An 18772-nucleotide genomic window follows, 5' to 3' on the forward strand; every position below is an offset into this window, starting at 1 on the left:
CTTCTTTCTGCAATACGAGGTCTTAGTTTTGTTAATTTTTTTCTACTTTTCCTCTGGTCTCTATTTCATGTACTTTTGCTTTGATATTTATTATTTTTCTCCTTCTGCTAATGTTGGGCTTGGTTTATTCTTTTTCTGGTTCTTGAGATGTAGAGTTAGGTTATTTATTTAAGATCTTAATTTTGCCTGGGATGCCTGGGTGGCTCAGTCGGTAAAGTACTTGACTCTTGATTTAGGCTCAGGTCATGGCTCTCACAGTTGGTGAGTTCAAACACCCCACTGGGCTCCACACTGACATCGTGGAGTCTGCTTGGATCCTCTCTCTCTCTCTTCTCCTACCCTGCTCATGCTCTTTCTCAACATAATTAAATAAACTTTCTAAAAAATCACTTTTTTCTTAATATAGAAATTATCTATATAAATATTATCCATATAAACCTCCCTTTTAGAATTGCTTTTGCAGCATCCCATAATTTAAGTATGTGTGTTTCCATTTTCATTTGTTTCAAGTTACTTTTTTAATGTCCTTTCGATTTCTTCTTTGACCCTTTGATTATTGAGGGGTACATTGTTTAATTTTCACATATATGTAGATTTTCCAGTTTCTTCTTATTGATTTCCACTTTTATAACTTTGCCAGTAAAGATAATTGGTATGATTTCAGTCTTCTAGATTTGGTAACACTTGTTTGTGATTGTATGAAGATATGATCTATCCTTGAAGAATGATATGTGTGCACTTGAGAAGAATGTGTATTTGGTTATTGTCTAATGGAATGTCTTCTATTTGTCAGGTCCATTTGGTTTAACATATTGTCTAAATCCAATGTTTGCTTGTTGATTTTCTGTTGGGATGATCTATTCATTCTTAAAAAGTGTATATTAAACTCCACTTTTTTCTTGTATTGTTTACTTCTCCCTGCGGATCTGATTATATTTGCTTAATGTATTAGGTGCTCTCATGTTGAGTGTGTATATATTTTCAATCTTTATGTCTCCTTGAAGAACTGGTCCCTTTATCTTTATACAATGACCTTTGTTTCATGTTACTGTTTTTTACTTAGTCTGTTCTTTTCTTATTTTTTTCTGATATAGCCACCCTTGTCCTTTGGTTTCCACTTGCATGGAATATCTTTTTCCATCCCTTCACTTTGAGCCTATGTGTGTCCTTAATGCTGAAGTGAGTCTCTTTCAGGTTTGGTCTTGTTGTTTGGTTTTTCTTTTTTTACCCATCAAGATACTCTTTGCCTTTTGGTTTAAAAAGTTCAGTCCACTTACATGTACAGTAATTATTGACACATAAGGACTTACCGGCACCATCTTTTTAATAGCTTTCTGCCTGTTTTGTAGTTGCCTTTTTCCTTTTTGCCTCTCTTGCTGCATTCCTTTGTCGGTTTGTGATTTGTCACTGTTGTATGCTCTGATTCCTACGTCTTTAACTTTTGTGAATCCACTATAATTTTTTGTTTTGTGGTTACTATGAGACTTACCTAAAACATCTTATAGATCTAATAGTCTCTTTTACACTGATAACAGCTTAACCTCAATCTCACATGAAATCGCCACCCTTTTACTCTCCTCCTTTTATGCTTTTTAGTGATGATTTGTCTCTTTTTATATTGTATATTAATTAGCAAATTTTAATAGTAATACTTATTTTTGCTACTCTTGTTCTGACCTTTATAGTAAAATGGGTAACACACTATCATATTATAGTATTAGAGTTTTCTGAATTTGACTGCATGTCTGCCTTTATCAGTGTGTTTTATATTTTCGTATTTTTTTTTAGTTTTGGTTTTTAAATATTTAATTGTGAGAGAGAGCAAGTGGGGGAGGAGCAGAGAGAGAGGGAGACAGAGAATCCAAAGCAGGCTCCATGAGGTCAGTGCAGAGTCTAACATGGGGCCCGAATCACAAACTGTGAGGTCATGACCTGAGCCAAAATCAAGAATTGGACACTTAACCGACTGAGCCACCCAGGCAGCCCTATATTTTCATGTTACTAGTTAGCTTCCCTTCATTCCAGCTGGATGAACTCCTTTCAGCCCTTCTCATTAGGCAGGTCTAGTGGTGATGAATTCCCTCAGCTTTTGTTTGTTTGGGAAAGTCTTTATTTTCCTTCATTCTTGAAGGATAATTTTGCCAGAAAGTTTTTTTTTTTGGGGGGGGGGGGTTTGTTTGTTTGTTTTTTTGGTTTTGGTTTGCAGTTATTTTTTCTTTTGGCACTTTGAATATATCATCCTAGTCTTAGCCTGTACAATTTCTGCTGAGAAATTCACTGATACCCCCATTGAAGTTCCTTTGTAGGTTATATATAATCTCTACTCTTGCTACCTTTAGGTTTCTCTCTTTTTTTGTTGTTGTGTTAGAAGGTGGGAGAGGGACAATAAAGTATCCTCCAAATGGAGAAGGCACTTTGAGACTGAGAAACAAAGAAGGCAACTTCTTTTGGTTTACACAGTGTTTTATTCAGGGGAACTTACTGATGGGGGGATCAGGCAGTAGATGATCCAGTTGCTTTGTAGTTATTCTGTGCAAAGTCAAGACATTAATCCACAGATTTTATAGAATGAGAGGACACACAAGAGGGCATTGTAGTGAGATTGAAGGGTTTACATGCATCTCAAAGGGGTTTGCATGTATCTAATTTGCAGATAATCTTTAATTAGATATTATGGCACCCCCTGTGCCACCAGGAAGGGGCAAGACTATGTTATCTCTAACAGATTCATGGGAGGCCAAAGCAAGCCTCTCCCCATCCTGGCCTTGGTGGTCTTTTCTAAGGTATGCATATTAATCTTCAAGGGGTCTAGATATGTAGCCCCCAAGAGAGGTCATCAAGTGAATATGAACAAGATGGAGGGCCAAAGATGGAGTCAGTGTTGTCAGCACTCTACAGTTTGATTTTTGATGTTTCTATTGTGATGTGTCTTAGACAAGGACATTTTGAATGAAAATAATGGGGTGATCTATTTATTATGTTTAAATCTTTTCCCAGAATCTGGAAGTTCTCTGCCATCATTTCTTTAAGCTTTCTGTTCCCTCATCTCTTCTCTTTGTGGAACTGATTCAGAAATTTGTTTTTGTTTTGTTTTGTTTTATAAGTGTCCTATAGATCACATAGGCTTTCTTCACTCTCTAATTTGTTTTTCTTTTTTGTCTTCAGACTGGGTGTTTCAAAGTGCCTGTCCTCTAACTCATTCTATCTTCTGTTTGGTCTACTCTGCTTTTGATTCTCTCTGTTGTGATTCTATTCCATTAAATTCTTCAACTCCAGAGTTTATCATTGATTCTTTTCTATGATTTCTATCTCTTTGTTAAATTTCTCATTTTGGTCATGTGTTCTTTTCCTGATTTCCTTAAATTTTCTTTCTGTATTTTCTTGTACTCATTGAGTTTCATTAAACCAGCTTTTTTGAATTCTTTATCGGGTAAATCATACATTTTCATGTCTTTGTTTGGGTTTGGTTTTTGGAAGATGATTGTGATCTTTTGGGTATGTCATGTTTCCTTGATTTTTCATGAACCTGATGGAATCTGGAACACATACATTAGCAGGAACTATATCCCTTTTATGCTGTCTGAGAATCTTATATACTACAGCCCTGATTTGCCTCTTCTCCCCATTCATGGAGCTCTCTAAGTGATGCTCTGGATGCCGTGAGAGAAAAATGAGTCTCTTCAGCGGAGTCCTGCACAAATTTGAAAACTGGGCATTCATTCATGCCCAGGCTCTCCCTTTTCCCTGTGGGAGAAAATACAGGCAATCTATTTAGCCCTGTGCTATACCACCTTCGAGAAGGGGTGTCTTACCCAATCTAGTGCCTACAAACTTGTTTTTTTTCCTCTAGTAGATGTTCGAACTTTTCCTCTGGAAATCAGGACTTCCCCCAAAGGCTTTATGATCTGAAAGTGATTGCTTAACTCACTGTTCTGCATGCACTCCCAGATCACATCTGAGAGGGGTGGGAACCAATTCACAGTCTCATGTAGGTTCTACAGCCAGTACTGATACCTGGTAGACCGGTGAGCTAAACCCACCGTGGGTCCCGTGGTGCAAGGCGCTGGGTTCTACAACTCACACAGAAGCGCTTATGTTTGTGGATTTATTTTTATTATTGCAGGACAAAAATAAGGTATGCCCAATGCTGCAGTGATGCCTATCTCACCCTCATTTAGATTTTTACTATTTATCAATTAATTTTTTCCTCAATGTACACAAGAGGTTTCTGGATCAGAGATTTATTATTTATCAGACAGACTATAGCCAGTGAGTGGTTCCACATGTCTCAGGTCTTGCCTATGGGACAACACAATGAAGCCAGGTCAGATGTCCTCCACACACAGTCTATGTATTGTAGGCAAATATTTAAAAAAGAAATAATTTTTCTCTGCTTTTTACAAATGGAATAGAGGAAACTTCTTCCCTTCTTCTGAGAGTTTCATTGCAAATATCTAAGTCTTTGTGGGGGGGGGGGGTGTAAATAAATCTCTCAATGAAAAGATAAGCCCACTGGTCTTCAGTTTTACTACTCAGAAATACATACAGCCCCCAGAAATGTAAACACATACCTCTGGGATTAAGTAAACCTCTCTGGAGTCCTCACAATGTATTCAATTGTAACTTAATTCCTAAAGTTTACTTTTGGTTCAGAACCCCAAATTTCAGTAAAATTTGCCCTGAAAGCCCTAACTGTGCAATAACACAAAAACATTTTCTCTATAGTCCCAGAGAGGGACATTTCATTAGGATAACAAGTCACTCTGTCAGGAGGACATACAGTCATAAATTTGTCTATGTCTAACAACAGAACTACAAAATACATGAAAGCAATAAATAAATAAAGGAATAAATAGAAAACCTCATGACCATAATCACGTATCTTAATATACCTCAGCAATTTGTGTAGCAGTAGATTTTTCAAAAATCATCAGAGACATAAAAATCTGAACACTATCAGCTACCTATTTAAGAATATTTCTGGGGCTCCCGGGTGGCTCAGCCCATTGGGCATCAGACTTCGGCTCGGTCCTGATCTCTGTCATGATCTCTTAGTCCATGGGTTCAGGCCCCATGTCGGGCTCTGTGTGAACAGCTCAGAGCCTGCAGCCTGCTTCAGATTCTGTGTCTCCCTCTCTCTCTCCCCTCCCCCACTCGTGCTTGCTCTCTCAAAAATGTTAAAAAAAATTTGAAAAAAAAGAAGAATATTGCTGTTTCTCTTGAGAAAGACTACCAGCAGTGAAAAAGGATACTTGTTTCTGTAGCTCCTAGCAGCATGGGGACTTCATATTTTTCAGTGTTATTATTTGTTAATCTGATAAGGCAAACCATGGTACTTGTATTTATTTTCTTTTCGATAATTTCTAAGTGATTGAATATTTTTGATTTTTTCTTTTTAAAAAGTACATCAATAATTTTATATCTATTTCTGTATTATTGTAGTCTTTTTTTATTATATTGTTTTCTATTACAGTTATTTCCCCCTGGTCATTAATTTTTGAATCATCTTTTTCTTATATTCTTTAACTTGTAGAAGTTAACATTTAGTCGAATCCATCTTTTTTTGTTTAGTCTAATCCATCTTTTTAAAAATGTTTATTTTAGAGAGAGAGCGCAAGCAGGGGAGAGGGGTAGAGAGAGAGAGAGAGAGAGAGAGAGAGAGAATCTTAAATAGGCTCCATGTTCAGTATGGACTGGATGCCGGACTTAATCCCACGACTCCGGGATCATGACCTGAGCCAAAATCAAGAGTTGGATGCTCAACCGAGTCCCCCAGGTGCCCCAAATCCGTCTTTTTTAAGAAATAGTTTTTCCTTTGGTTTCTATAACTTATTTTTTATAATTTTACCAATGACTTATAGTCCATATAGGGCATTATCTCATTTAACAATTTTCCTTATAAAATCAAAGTAGAGACCCTATAACCAATGAAACATTGAAATGGGCCAAGTAATATGATTACTGTCTCATGTTCTGACAAGTTAGACTACTAAAGTATTTATTACAATATTACCCTACTCTTATGCAATTTAAATTTATGTCTTCTTTTTGGTTCTCAGATCATTCATAATTTCACAAGGCGAATCCAGACCAAAATCAAAGATCTTCTACAGCAAATGGAAGAGGGGCTCAAGACAGCTGATCCACATGATTGCTCTGCTTATACTGGTTGGACAGGTGAGAATATAGGGTATAGTTAATTGATGTTCTGTTTGGGGATTACAATTGTAACACTTAAATTTAAAATTTTTCTTCTTTTAAAGTGGTAAAGTTTTATACCCTTTAAACAAAATCTTGAACTTCTTCAGTGATGAGATACTTTGGAATTTTATTTCTAAAGAAATCTTTTCTGCCTGAAATTTGAACTTTGATATGTAGTATGTCATATTTTTATAGCATTATTTGTTTGACCTAATATATGGGTATCTATGAAAATGTATAATAAGAGATAACTTGCTGTAGGTTCAGTTGTTTATTTGCCTTTACACTTTGATCTTTGTGACAAGTTGTGGTATGTGATTTCTCCATTGTACCTAAACTATTTAACCTATTGCTTGTACCCATTTGACTCATTTGGACACATAAAGATTTTGCTTTTGAATTTAGTGATAATAATTGAATAAGCAACCAGTAATACACTTTGCATCCAAAAACTTAATTTCAAAGTTAGCTTGCCTTAACTAATCTTTATATTCTTATTATTTTACCGTGTAGCCAGAACATTATGATAACTACTTAGGGAGTATAAGGAAATAAAGACCTTCTTCTGAGGGATTAGACTATACAGTATGATTAGTGCCAATAATAATTTTCATATTGATTTATAGCCTTTGCTAAACTTTTATAGTTTAGTCAATGAACAGCATAGACATAAGTATACATGTTAGAATACTGAGAACCGATACAATACCTGCTTTTGCAATACACAATCGAACAAGTTCCTAATCTTTTTTTGTGTTTATTTTTATATTTATTTCTGTGATGCTTTATTTATATTTGTCTATTATGAATACAACATTTACATAAATGACATTACAATTAAATTTTTCAAACTTTTAAACCCAGGAAGAAATGGAGTTAGTTCAACTTATACAGCCAAAGAAATTTATCTTAATATAAATTTAGATAATTTTGGCTAACTTGAAGTAAATTCAAAGAAGGATATTTTGAAAGGAAAAACAACATAGTTACTCTTAGCACAGATTTTCCCTAAAACACCTTTTTCTTTTATTTCAAAGTTTTATTTAAATTTTACTTAGTTAACATATAGTGTAATAATGGTTTCAGAAGTATAATTTAGTGATTCATCACTTACATATAACACCCAGTGCTTATCACAAATGCTCTCCTTAATGCCCATCACCCATTTACCCTACCTACCCCCCCCCCCCCCCCCCCCCGCCCATCAACCCTCAGTTTATTCTCTATAGTTAAGAGTCTCTTATGGTTTCCTTTACTCTCTCTTTTTTTTTCCCTTTTCCCTATGTTCATCTGTATTATTTCTTAAATCCCACATATGAGGGAAATCATACAGTATTTAATCTTTCTCTGACTGACTTACTTTGCTTAGCATAATACATTCTAGCTCCATCTATTTCATTGCAAATGGCATGATTTCATTCTTTTTAGGCTAATGTCCCATTGTGTGTACATATGTATATGTGTGTGTGTGTATCACATCTTTCTTGTTTTAAACATATGTTTTGAAGTAGTTTTTGTTGTTTAGTTCAAAATTTTAGTTAAATTCTAGTTAGTTAACATATAGTATAATATTGGTTTTAAGAGTAGAATTTAGTGGTTCATCACTTACATATAACACCCAGTGCTCATCCCAACATGAGATGCCTTCCTTAATACCCATCACCCATTTAACCCATTTCCCCTTTGCTCCTTTTAAATGTTTCAAAAGATAGGAAAATAAGGAATACTTCCTGTTATTTTATGAAGCAAGGATAATACTGGTACCAAAACTGACATAAATATTTACCAAAAAAATAACCACAGCTCAGTCTCCCTTACTAATTATTAATTTGATAGTTATAATGCTACTTTGGCTTATAAAATAGGTTTATATATTTTAGATGTTTATACTGAAGTTTTCAAGGGCAGAAAGGATGTCTTTAAAAAAAAAATAGTTTGCCTGTCATTTACTTTAAAATGTTTAAGCAGTGGAGTGCCTTGGTATGTCAGTCAACTGAGTGGCCAACTCTTGATTTTGGCTCAGGTCATGATCTCAGGGTTGTGAGATTGAGCCCTGTGTCGGGCTCTGTGCTGAGCATGGAGCCTGCTTAAGATTCTCCCTCTCCTTCTCCCTCCCTCCCTCCCTCTCTCACTCTCTCCCTCTCTCCATCTGCCACGTTCCCCTGCTTGCTTGTTCTTGCTCATAACTAACTAACTAACTAACTAAATAAATAAATAAATAAATAAATAAATAAATAAATAAAATATTTAAGCATTGAATACACATAACTATAGGTTTTTAGAGTCACAAGCTGACCACATCATCATTCTATTTTTATGGATTTCTCAGTCAATCATGAAGTACTTATTTGTAAACCTTCTATAGTGATTATGTTTGAAATTTGTAACTTTTAACTTGCTTTCTATGTTTATAATGTCAATTTTTTGAATACAAAAAAAACCTTAACTCTAGGAGTTTATAAGCAATTCATATGGAAGGCTATTTTTTCTAGGCTTACAAATATGGTACTTTTATAGCTGTTCGACTTAAAAGCTTTAAAGAAATGAGTAATGAGAAAAGGTCTTTTCAAATATATGTAGAGAGAGAGATGTTAAGAATTTGAAAGGGAAGTAGGATACCCTGAAATGGAGAGTTAAAGAAAAAAGAAACTACCTATTTAGAGAAATGTAAAAAGCAAAATGCATAGTGTACCATACAGAGATGTTGAATGACCATGCTGTGACGTGCACGTGAAACTGCTGTGACATTGTGTGCCAGCTATACTCAAGTGAAAAAATTAAAGCAAAATGAAAAATAATAGAAATGAGAGTGGATATTAGACAAAGAACATAATATTAGAGAATCCCAGTTGAAACATGAATAAATATTTATTGTGTCCTTTTCACCATCATATCATTTCTATCAATACTTTTTCTGCAATATATTTCAGTAAGTATATATTTATACAGATTCATTTCTTTTACTTAGCTGTCATAGTGACTGGGGTCCAGGAATAATAGCAGGCTTTCAGAAGCCGAACAGGTCATCCTCTATAGGTTTCCAGAAAAAGGCCCCTCTCTGGTTCACTTGAGTGCCTGGATTTGTTCCTTAATCTAAAATAGGAAGGTTGTTGGGGCACCTGGGTGGCTCAGTTGGTTGAACATCTGACCTCAGCACAGATCATGATCTCACGGTTCCTGGGTTCAAGCCCCGCGTGGGGCTCTGTGCTGACAGCGCAGAGCCTGCAGCCTTCTTTGGATTCTGTGTTCCCTTCTCTCTCTGCCCCTCCCCCTGCTCACCTCTGTCTCTCTCAAAAATAAAAACATTAAAAAATATTTTTTTAAATAGGAAGGTTACATACGTGATAAACTCTGTCTTCTGTGTTCGTTACCTTACTCTGCATCAGATAGCTAGTCCATAAACAGTGAGTTGATCACTGGTTGGTTGGTCATTTGGATATGTTGGTCACTAAAGAAATTGAAAAATTGTGAGAAATAGGAAAATTGGAAAGGAGGGTGTAAAATTTAGAAAGTGATAATTTAATTTAGGATGGGATAGGAGGAAATGATTATATGAGAAGTAAAAAGGATCCAAGTTAGCTTAAAATACAGAGGAGAAGGGATAAGATCTTAAAATGAATGTACAGAAAATGGGAATGTGTGGGAAGTCATACATTTTACCTTGTCTAGGAGGTATTGAATCACTATCAGAGCAATTAGTAGGATAATGGATTTAAACTTGGTTTAGCCTTTTCTTCCCTGAGTTTTTTTTTTTTTCTGTTTTTATTTTCCTTTTTTTTTTTTTTTTTAACTTGAGAGACAGAACGATAGAGAAAGCACAAGTGGAGGAGGGGCAGGTAGAGAGAGAAAGAGAGAGAGAGAGAGAGAGAGAGAGAGAGAGACTCCCAAGCAGGCTCCACTCTGTCAACGTAGAGCCCAATGTGGGGCTCGATCCCACGAACCATGAGATGATGGCCTGAGCTGAAATCCTGCGTCAGACACACAACTGACTGAGCCACCCAGCACCCCATCTTTCTGTTTTTAAAAGATGTATCATGTGTAATTTGTTGGACGAGGCTCCTTCAGAAACAGGTTTTATGTAGTTTTTCGTGTAATCATAAAATAACATCCTGAAGGTGAAAAAGAAAGGTAATAATGCTTTTCTTTGGGGGTGGGGCATTATTCTAGGCATAGCCCTTTTATACCTGCAGCTGTACCGGGTCACATGTGACCAGACCTACCTGCTCCGATCCCTGGATTATGTAAAGAGAACACTTCGGAATCTAAATGGCCGCAGGGTCACTTTCCTGTGTGGAGATGCTGGACCCCTTGCAGTAGGAGCTGTGGTGTATCATAAACTCAAAAGTGATTGTGAGTCCCAGGAATGCATCACAAAGTGAGTTTTTAAAACTGGAAGTATTTTCTCTAAATTCTCAATTCAAGGTGTTGCTGTAGAAAGATATTCAAAAAAAATTATTTTTTAATTCATCTCTTGTTGCAAACAGGCCTTTCCAAGAAGTGAAGAGGTTATATATTAATTGGAACATAATGATAAGATCACATGTCTCCTTTCTATCCAAGCCTGTGTCTGCCTTCATTTGGGGAGCAATAAACATGTTACTTCATGTTACTTTAATCTTTTCCTAAGTAATTGGTTGCCTTCATTGCATGAAAATTAGCCTATGCCTTAGGTTCGCTATCATAACTAAGTTATTTTTAGGTTCAATTGTTTTGGAACAATTAGTGTAAAACTTTTATTGCACCTAAAATAACTGGTTTATATTCTCTTTTGAAGAGGGAGAAATCAGGGCTCACGCCCGTGGTCTGGTGGAGTGTGTGGCACATGCTAGTTGGTTGATGTTTTTTGAAAGACAGAATGACTCAAGCTAGTTCCCAAGCATTGACTACATTTTAGTACTCTTTTCTTTTAAATTTTAAATCATTCTGGATTTCAAAATTGAATATCATCTCTTATATCGTTTAGACTAGATGTAAAGGTAGATTTTTTTTTTTTATTTTATTTATTCTGAGAGAGAGCAGGAGAGGGGCAGAGAGACAGGGGGAGAGAGAGTCCCAAGCATGGTCTGCAGGGTTAGCACAGAGCCTGATGCGGGGCTTGAACTCAGGAACTGTGATATCGTGACCTGGGCCAAAGTCGGGCGCTTAACTGACTGAGCCCCCCCAGGCGTCCCTAAAGGTAGATATTTTGAACCGAAGAGTGTTTTGTTATTAATTTGATATCTGAGAGAGAAATTAGTGTAGTGGAAAAGTTTTGGTTGTTTGGGTGGGGTGGGTTTGTTTGTTTTTTTTTTTTTCAGTATGTTGTAAACTCGGTTTTAAATTTAAAGTAACAGGTAATTCCTAAAGTGATGGGGTTATTGACAGTTTCAGGAAGAGGTATCTCAGACACTGTCTGGGAAAACAGAATTTTTCTTGGTGGGTAGACTTCTGCAGCTCCAGAAGACGATTGTGTGCCGAGATTCGGACCTTCCCGATGAGCTGCTCTATGGACGGGCAGGTTATCTGTACGCCTTACTCTACCTGAACACGGAGATCGGCCCGGGCACGGTGTGTGAGTCAGCTATTAAAGAGGTACAGTGGGGCTGCCGGCAACGGTGGGTGCGCGCTCTGTCTACCATCCCAGCCTGTCAGCACAGAGCAGCATTAGTGGCTGGACTCTGCTTCTGGGTAGCAGTAATTTCTTAAGGGATGTCATAAAATCACCGAATAGCTCCTCTTTTTCCTTTCTAGGTACGTTTTGTAAAAATCTGTCCTCTTAGGCCACTATTAATTCACCTGTTTTTACTAGAACCAAACAACAGCATCTCTCAAAAGATAGGATGTTTATTTCTGGTCATGAGGTATCTGAACTGGTTAGGCAGTCCTGGGAATATGGCTAAGGATCCAGGTTCTTCTGTCCTGTTCTGCTATGTCCCAGGGGCATGCCCTTATCTGCAAGACCCAAGCTACTTGAGCAGCAAAGCAGCTTGTTTTTTAAGGCCACAATCTAGAGGTTGTCTGCTTCACTCCTGCTCACACTTCACTGCCAGAACTTGTTCAGAGGACCGTGTCTGTCTGTAGCTCAGAGCCCAGGTGCCCAGTGAAAACTTGGAGCACTGTTACCAAAAGTATGAGGGGAGAGAGGATATGAGGAAACGGTTTGTGTCTTTGCCATGTAGTCATTACAGGTATGATATTCTTTGGATTTAACTAAAACCCTGCATGCTGCGGGCATTTCATTAGCCGTTCATAAATAAGGCCAGTTCCTCCAGCCTTTCCTGGAAGATGTAGGGCCGGTCTTTTGGAGCAAACATTGCAGTTACAAGGCAACTAAGCAGTCTGGGAAAGTTCTTTTAGGAAGTTTTTCTAGATTCCAGTGAACTGTTCATGCAAAGAACTTTTAATTTCTTGGTTTGACTCCCTGATGTCTTTTTCTACTCTGAGATTGTCTTCTGATTTCTCTCTGCCTCTATTTATTAATTTATAAAGTAAAGATAACAGTGGTGCTATTCACTGCTTACAGATTTTTGGATTAAGTAATCTATGTAAAGACATGTTGTTAATTAGACAAAAACAAGGTACTTAACGCTGTCTTCATAATCTCCATAGGTAGTCAATGCCATTATTGAATCAGGCAAGACCCTGTCAAGGGAAGAAAGGAAGGCTGACCGCTGTCCGCTGTTGTATCAGTGGCACAGGAAGCAGTACGTTGGAGCAGCCCATGGCATGGCTGGAATCTACTACATGTTAATGCAGGTAAATAAGAATACTCTGGAATACCAATACAGTGACTACAGTATAAAATATTTGATCGGATGGGAAATGGGGCCTGAAATGTTAGTGTAAATCCAGCAGACTGAAATTAAATAAGGATCCTACACTGAATCATGGATATTTATGCTCTGCTTCATGAACCCCAAGCAGTGAAGTCCAAGAGTGTGCGTCCTGCATGCACTTTTGTACTGGGTTAGTGAGGTGCCTGCTGCCTGCATTTTTCTTCTATGTCTTTCTGCTCATTGTAGTAGGAACCCTTTGAATGGAGGGAAGCAGAAAGAGCCTCCAGCATCCAGACTGGGTAGAGACTTTCTCATGTTCAAATACCCCCAACTTGCTGTCAGTTGTGTTCTAAATTTTCAACTAGTTTACTGTTGTCATGATGATCTGGTCTCTCAATCATCCGTGACATCTGCTGAATTAAATACTCACTTCCATCAGGCAGGCAGAGACCCCACCCCAAATATTGCTTCAACCTGCTTCCAGCCCCATGGCCTGGACCTCCCTTCCCCACTGTAGACACAGCCTACTTTTTTTCTTTAATTAAACCTTTCTTTATCTGCCACACCCATAAAAGAGTAGTTAATGCTGAAAATCGCAAAGCTGGTAAGTCAAGGAGTGTGGGTTATTAGAATTTAGATCTTTTTAACCAAAAACCTTTATACTTCTTTTTAAAAATTTTACTTCACATCCTTTTTGAAAGCCTACTCTACCATGGGTCACCTGGTGGCTCAGTCGGTTAAGCGTCCAACTTCGGCTCAGGTCATGATCACACAGTTTGTGAGTTCGAGCCCCATGTCGGGCTCTATGCTGACAGCTTGGAGCCTGGAGCCCTGCTTCGGATTCTGTGTTTCCCTCTCCCTTTGCCCCTCCCCCACTGACACTATTCTCTTTCTCAAAATTTAAAAAATTTTTTTTCAAAAACTTACTCTATCACTAAAGGAAATTCATATTTAAACAGGGCTAAACCCCCATTTTCTGGTAACTAGTTGTCGTTGTTTATTCTAGAAAAATAAAACATATACTCCAATTTGTGGATTTTCTTTATAGTGCAGACACATGTTTCCAAAGTAACTAGAATTGCATTTCATTTAAAAATAGCACTGCTATTCTGGGAAGTTGGTGATTTGTGTGTGTTTTCTGTTTCCCCAGAAAAATATTTTGACACTAGCTTTTGAAACTTTTCTTCTTAAGTGACACCCTTATGGGAATCATAACCATATGAAAACCACACCAATAAGACATCACTTAGTTTAGATTGAAGTGTCTAGGTTAATTTTGTTAGATAATAAGGGTTTCCTTGAGAGAAACACAGGTCACAAAATTGTCCCCTTGTCTGCTTTTAAAGTGAAGAACATGGCACCATTATTTACCCAGAATTCTGTATGGAAATCAGCGTCGGTTTTCTTGTAGCAATCTCTTAAGCAGCTGTGTGCCAAAGCTCGCTCACAAGGGCCAGGTACACGCGGCTCTTCCCCCACCACCCCTGCGTTTAGTGCCAGTCTACCATGCAGCCGTGGGTCAGTGTGGCGGTGGACGGTTCTCCCATGCAGTTTCATTTGGAAGGCTGTCACAACAGTACACACAAAAAACTTTTAAAACATGACTGAAACTCCACTTTCTAGATGGCAGAATAAACACATTTCTCCTCTTGAAAATCATCCCAAAACAGCAAGGACAACAATAAACCAGAAACCTAACTTCTTGATGAGACTAGGACACATCTGGAGCCCCAGACTACAAACGTGTAGACTGAGAGTAGATGAAAGAATGGCAGGTGACCAGGCAGGACAGAGCAAGATCACACATAGGTGTCTGAAAAAGAGGATGCCAGCAAGAAGCAAGCTGGTTTGTCCTGTAAAACCCAGCACTCAGGAACTTAATGTGCCGTTACTATCAAAGACCGAGAGATGCGTGCGTGTGGGGCATGGTGTTTGGGCAGCGAGGGGGCTTCTTTGAAAACTTTATACAGAGCAGTTGGACTTCTGCCAATAAGATCACCCTGCACAGTGACTGGCCCTCCCCTAACTCCTACTGGAGACAAAAGGAAATGTTCTGGAGAAACCGAACCAGATCTTTCAATTCAAGAAAGCTGGTGTAGAGGACAGTTGAAGTGAAGCATAGAACTGAACACAGGGGGCTTGGCTGGATGTCTTCAGGGTGTGAGGGGAGACCTACCTGTCCCCACGACCAGCATCACGCACTACCGCCTCTCTTACCCGTTGGCATCACTGCCTTCACCTCACGAGGGGGGTTGAAGTGGGATGTTTTGGTTGTTTTTGGAGAAACCGCTTAGGTAAAGGTCTACAGATACAGGTGTTTCAAAGTTCCCACTAAAAATGTTAGATAGCTGTCTCTGATGGTTAATACTGTGTTTCAGTTTGGCTGGGCCAAAGTGTCCAGGTATGTGGTCAGACATTCTTCTGGATGTTTCTATGAGGGTATTTGGGGTGAGATTTACATTTAAATGGTGTAGGGGCGCCTGGGTGGCTCAGTTCGTTAAGCATCGACTTCGGTTCGGGTCATGATCTCACCGTTTATGAGTTCGAGCCCCACATCTGGCTCAAATTCTGTGTCTCCCTCTCTCTCTGCCCCTCTCCCACTCACTCACTCTCTCTCTCTCTCTCTCTGTCTCTCAAAAATAAATAAACGTTAAAAAAAATTGAATGGTGTTAGAACATAAGGGGAGGGATGGTAAAGTATCCCCCAACTGAGAAGGCAGAAAACAAAGTAGGCCACTCCATGGAGTTTACACAGACTTTTCTTCAGGGTACCTTACTGACGAGGGTCGGGGTGGGTGGGGGGGAGTGTCAGTAGGGGATGATCCATGGCACCTGCATAATTATTTTCTGCAAAGTCCAGACCTTAGTCCGTAGATTTTGTGGAGGGAGGGGACATGCAGAAGAGTGTTGCAGTGAGATCAGAGGGTTTGCACACACCTCAAAGGGCTTGCACACACCTAATGGGCAGCTACTCTTTAGTGAGATCTCAGGGCCCCACCTGTGCATCAGGAAGGGGAAAGACTGTGTTATCTCTGACAGACTCCTGGGAGGCCAAAACAGGCTTCCCCCATCCTTGCCGCAGCAGTTATTTCTAAGGAATGTATATTAATCTCCAAGTGGCCCAGAATACACGGCCACAAGAGAGGTCCCTGAGCAAATGTGAACAAGAGGGAGTCGGTGTTGTTGGCACTCCTACGAATGCATGGACTTCTTCTAGTAAAGCAGTTTGCCCTCCGCAGTGTGGGTGGGCCTCATTCAGTCAGGTGAAGGCCTACCCTGAGCGAGAGGGAATTCTCCAGCAGATGGCCTTCGGACTGTCTTCAACATCAAAAAAATTTGAAACAAAAGGTCTATCCAAGTCTTAAATAACCAGATAATTGAATTAATTTTAATTTTAGATGCTCCTCAGTATTCCAGGTAATCGATGCTTTATTATACTAGCTACAGTACAAAGGCTTAAAAAACACATAAGGAAAAAGAAATTAAATGTTCTGTTTTTATTTGTTTAAAGCCAGCAGCAAAAGTGGACCAAGAGACCTTGACAGAAATGGTGAAACCTAGTATTGATTACGTGCGCCACAAGAGATTCCGATCTGGGAATTACCCTTCGTCATTAAGCAATGAGACCGATCGCTTGGTCCACTGGTGCCACGGTGCCCCGGGCGTCATCCACATGCTTACGCAGGCTTACAAGGTCAGTACTGCCATGTGTACCACAAGCATTTACTGTTCAGAGCTTCGGTTTTTCCACCAGGTTCTCAGTTAGATTTTGGCCAGCACATTTGATTGCAAACTAAAAGCTTTTTAGAATTAATGTTTTTAGAAAATGAAGTCTCCCTGTTTCACTTGGTCACTCCTATGGTCGGAGCTCCAAGTGTGTGTGTGTTGACAGCGATTATATTCACTTGTAAAAGAAAATCTAGCCAACGGCAGAGTAATGATTTTTATCCTGAGTGTGAATATCCAGTAAGGCAATAGGCACTATTATAACCAAATGCTTTTTTGTTTGACTTCCCATCATTTTATTTTCTTGCTTGAATAAGCCTTTATTGCTGGATGATGATGCTTATTCAGGGGCTTTTAAATTTGAGTTTAAAATTGTTATAAAATTATTCATAAGGGATGGGTGTGATGTTCAAAGTTTTACACATATGGAATATTATCTGAAAATAGGCAGTACCTTTACCGATGTCTTCTGGTACTGTCCAGATGCATTTGGGCACAATATTAAGAATACATTTGATTTCTCTCCTGGACTAAGAATTATCTTCTAAGTTGAAAGCAAACAGTGCTGCTGCTTTGTTTTCCAGTGTTTTTTAAATGTGTTTTCTTAATATTTTATTACATAGAAGTTGAAATTACAAACAGCTTACTATATTCTATAACCCTTAAGTGTTTTGTCCTTTCTTGGAAAAAATAATGGATGTTCTCAGAGAAAAAATGTTTCCAAGCACGTTTTTTAGGAGACTTAACACATTTTATTATTTTTTAAATTTTTTATTTGAACATAGTCGACACACAATGTTGTAATCGTTTCAGGTGTACAACATAGTGATTCCACAAGTCTATATGTTCTCCCAGGCTCACCACAAGTGCGCTACCATCTGTCACCATACAACACTTTAATAGTATCTTGGACTCTATTCCTTAGGCTGTGCCTTTTATTCCTGTGACTTACCCCCCAACTGGAAGCCCGTATCTCCTACTCTCTTTCACCCATGTTGCCCGTCGCCCCACCTCCTCCCCCTGGGCAACCATCAGTTCTCTGTATTTGCAGGTCTGATTCTGCTCTTTATTTTATTCATTTTTCTGTTTGGAGTCCACATACAAGTGAAATCATATGGTATTTGCCTTTCTCAGTCTTGACTTATTTCACTTAGCACAATACCTTGTTGGTCCATCCATGTTGTCCCAGATGGCATGATTTCATCCTTTTATATGGCTGAGTAATATTCCATTATATATATTTTATATGTATATATAAACACAAACATTGCTTCCATATCTTAGCTATTATAAATTTTTTTAAATGTTTTTATTTATTTTTGAGACAGAGACAGAGCATGAGCAGGAGCAGAGAGAGAGAGACACACACACAGAATCTGAAACAGGCTCCAGGCTCTGAGCTGTCAGCACAGAGCCCGATGCGGGGCTCGAACTCACGGACCGCGAGATCATGACCTGAGCCGGAGTCGGACGCTTAACCGACTTAACCAGGCACCCCTAATCACTCTTTTTTTTTTTATTTTTAATTTTTTTTTTCTGTGTAACTTTAAGTTTCAGATGGATTTATCTTTTGTCTTAGATTCATGTTTGATTTTGTTTGTTTGTTTGAAGTAGGCTCCATGCACACCCTCTTAGCTATTATAAATAACGCTGCAATAGACATAGAGTACACATACCTTTTTGAATTAGTGTTTTTGTTTTCTTTGGATAAATATTTAATAGTAGAATTATTGGATCATATGGTATCTCTACTTTAAAATTTTTGAGGAACCACCATACTGTTTTCCGTAGTGGCTAAACCAATTTGCATTCCCATCAGTAGTGTACAAGGTTTTTTCTTCTCTACATCCTCTCCAACATTTGTTATTTCTTGTCTTTTTGATTTTAGCCATTCTCGCTGGTGTGAGGTGATAACTCGTTGTGGTTTTGATTTCTGTTTCCCTGATGATTTGTGATGTTGAGCATCTTTTCATTTGTGTGTTGGTAATCTGTATGTCTTCTTTGGAAGAATGTCTATTCAGATCCTCTGCCCTTTTTTTAATAAGTTTATTTGTTGATTTTGAGAGAGAGAGCACAAGCAAGGAAGAGGC

The 18772-nt window shown here is 38.4% G+C and overlaps 1 protein-coding gene across 1 annotated transcript in view; it reads left to right on the forward strand.

Moving 5' to 3' along the window:
• The window catches only part of LANCL2 (LanC like glutathione S-transferase 2), a 50171-nt gene that overhangs the window by 18509 nt on the left and 12890 nt on the right, over positions 1–18772 (forward strand). The window contains exons 2-6 of the mRNA XM_078442596.2: positions 6060–6177; positions 10369–10576; positions 11625–11772; positions 12790–12936; positions 16468–16650. Of these exons, the coding sequence (XP_078298722.1) occupies positions 6060–6177; positions 10369–10576; positions 11625–11772; positions 12790–12936; positions 16468–16650 (804 nt within the window). The remainder of the gene's footprint in view (positions 1–6059; positions 6178–10368; positions 10577–11624; positions 11773–12789; positions 12937–16467; positions 16651–18772) is intronic.

The sequence above is a fragment of the Panthera onca genome, chromosome A2 (assembly GCF_046562875.1).
Source record: "Panthera onca isolate mPanOnc1 chromosome A2, mPanOnc1 haplotype 2, whole genome shotgun sequence".
Taxonomy (NCBI): Eukaryota; Metazoa; Chordata; class Mammalia; order Carnivora; family Felidae; genus Panthera; species Panthera onca.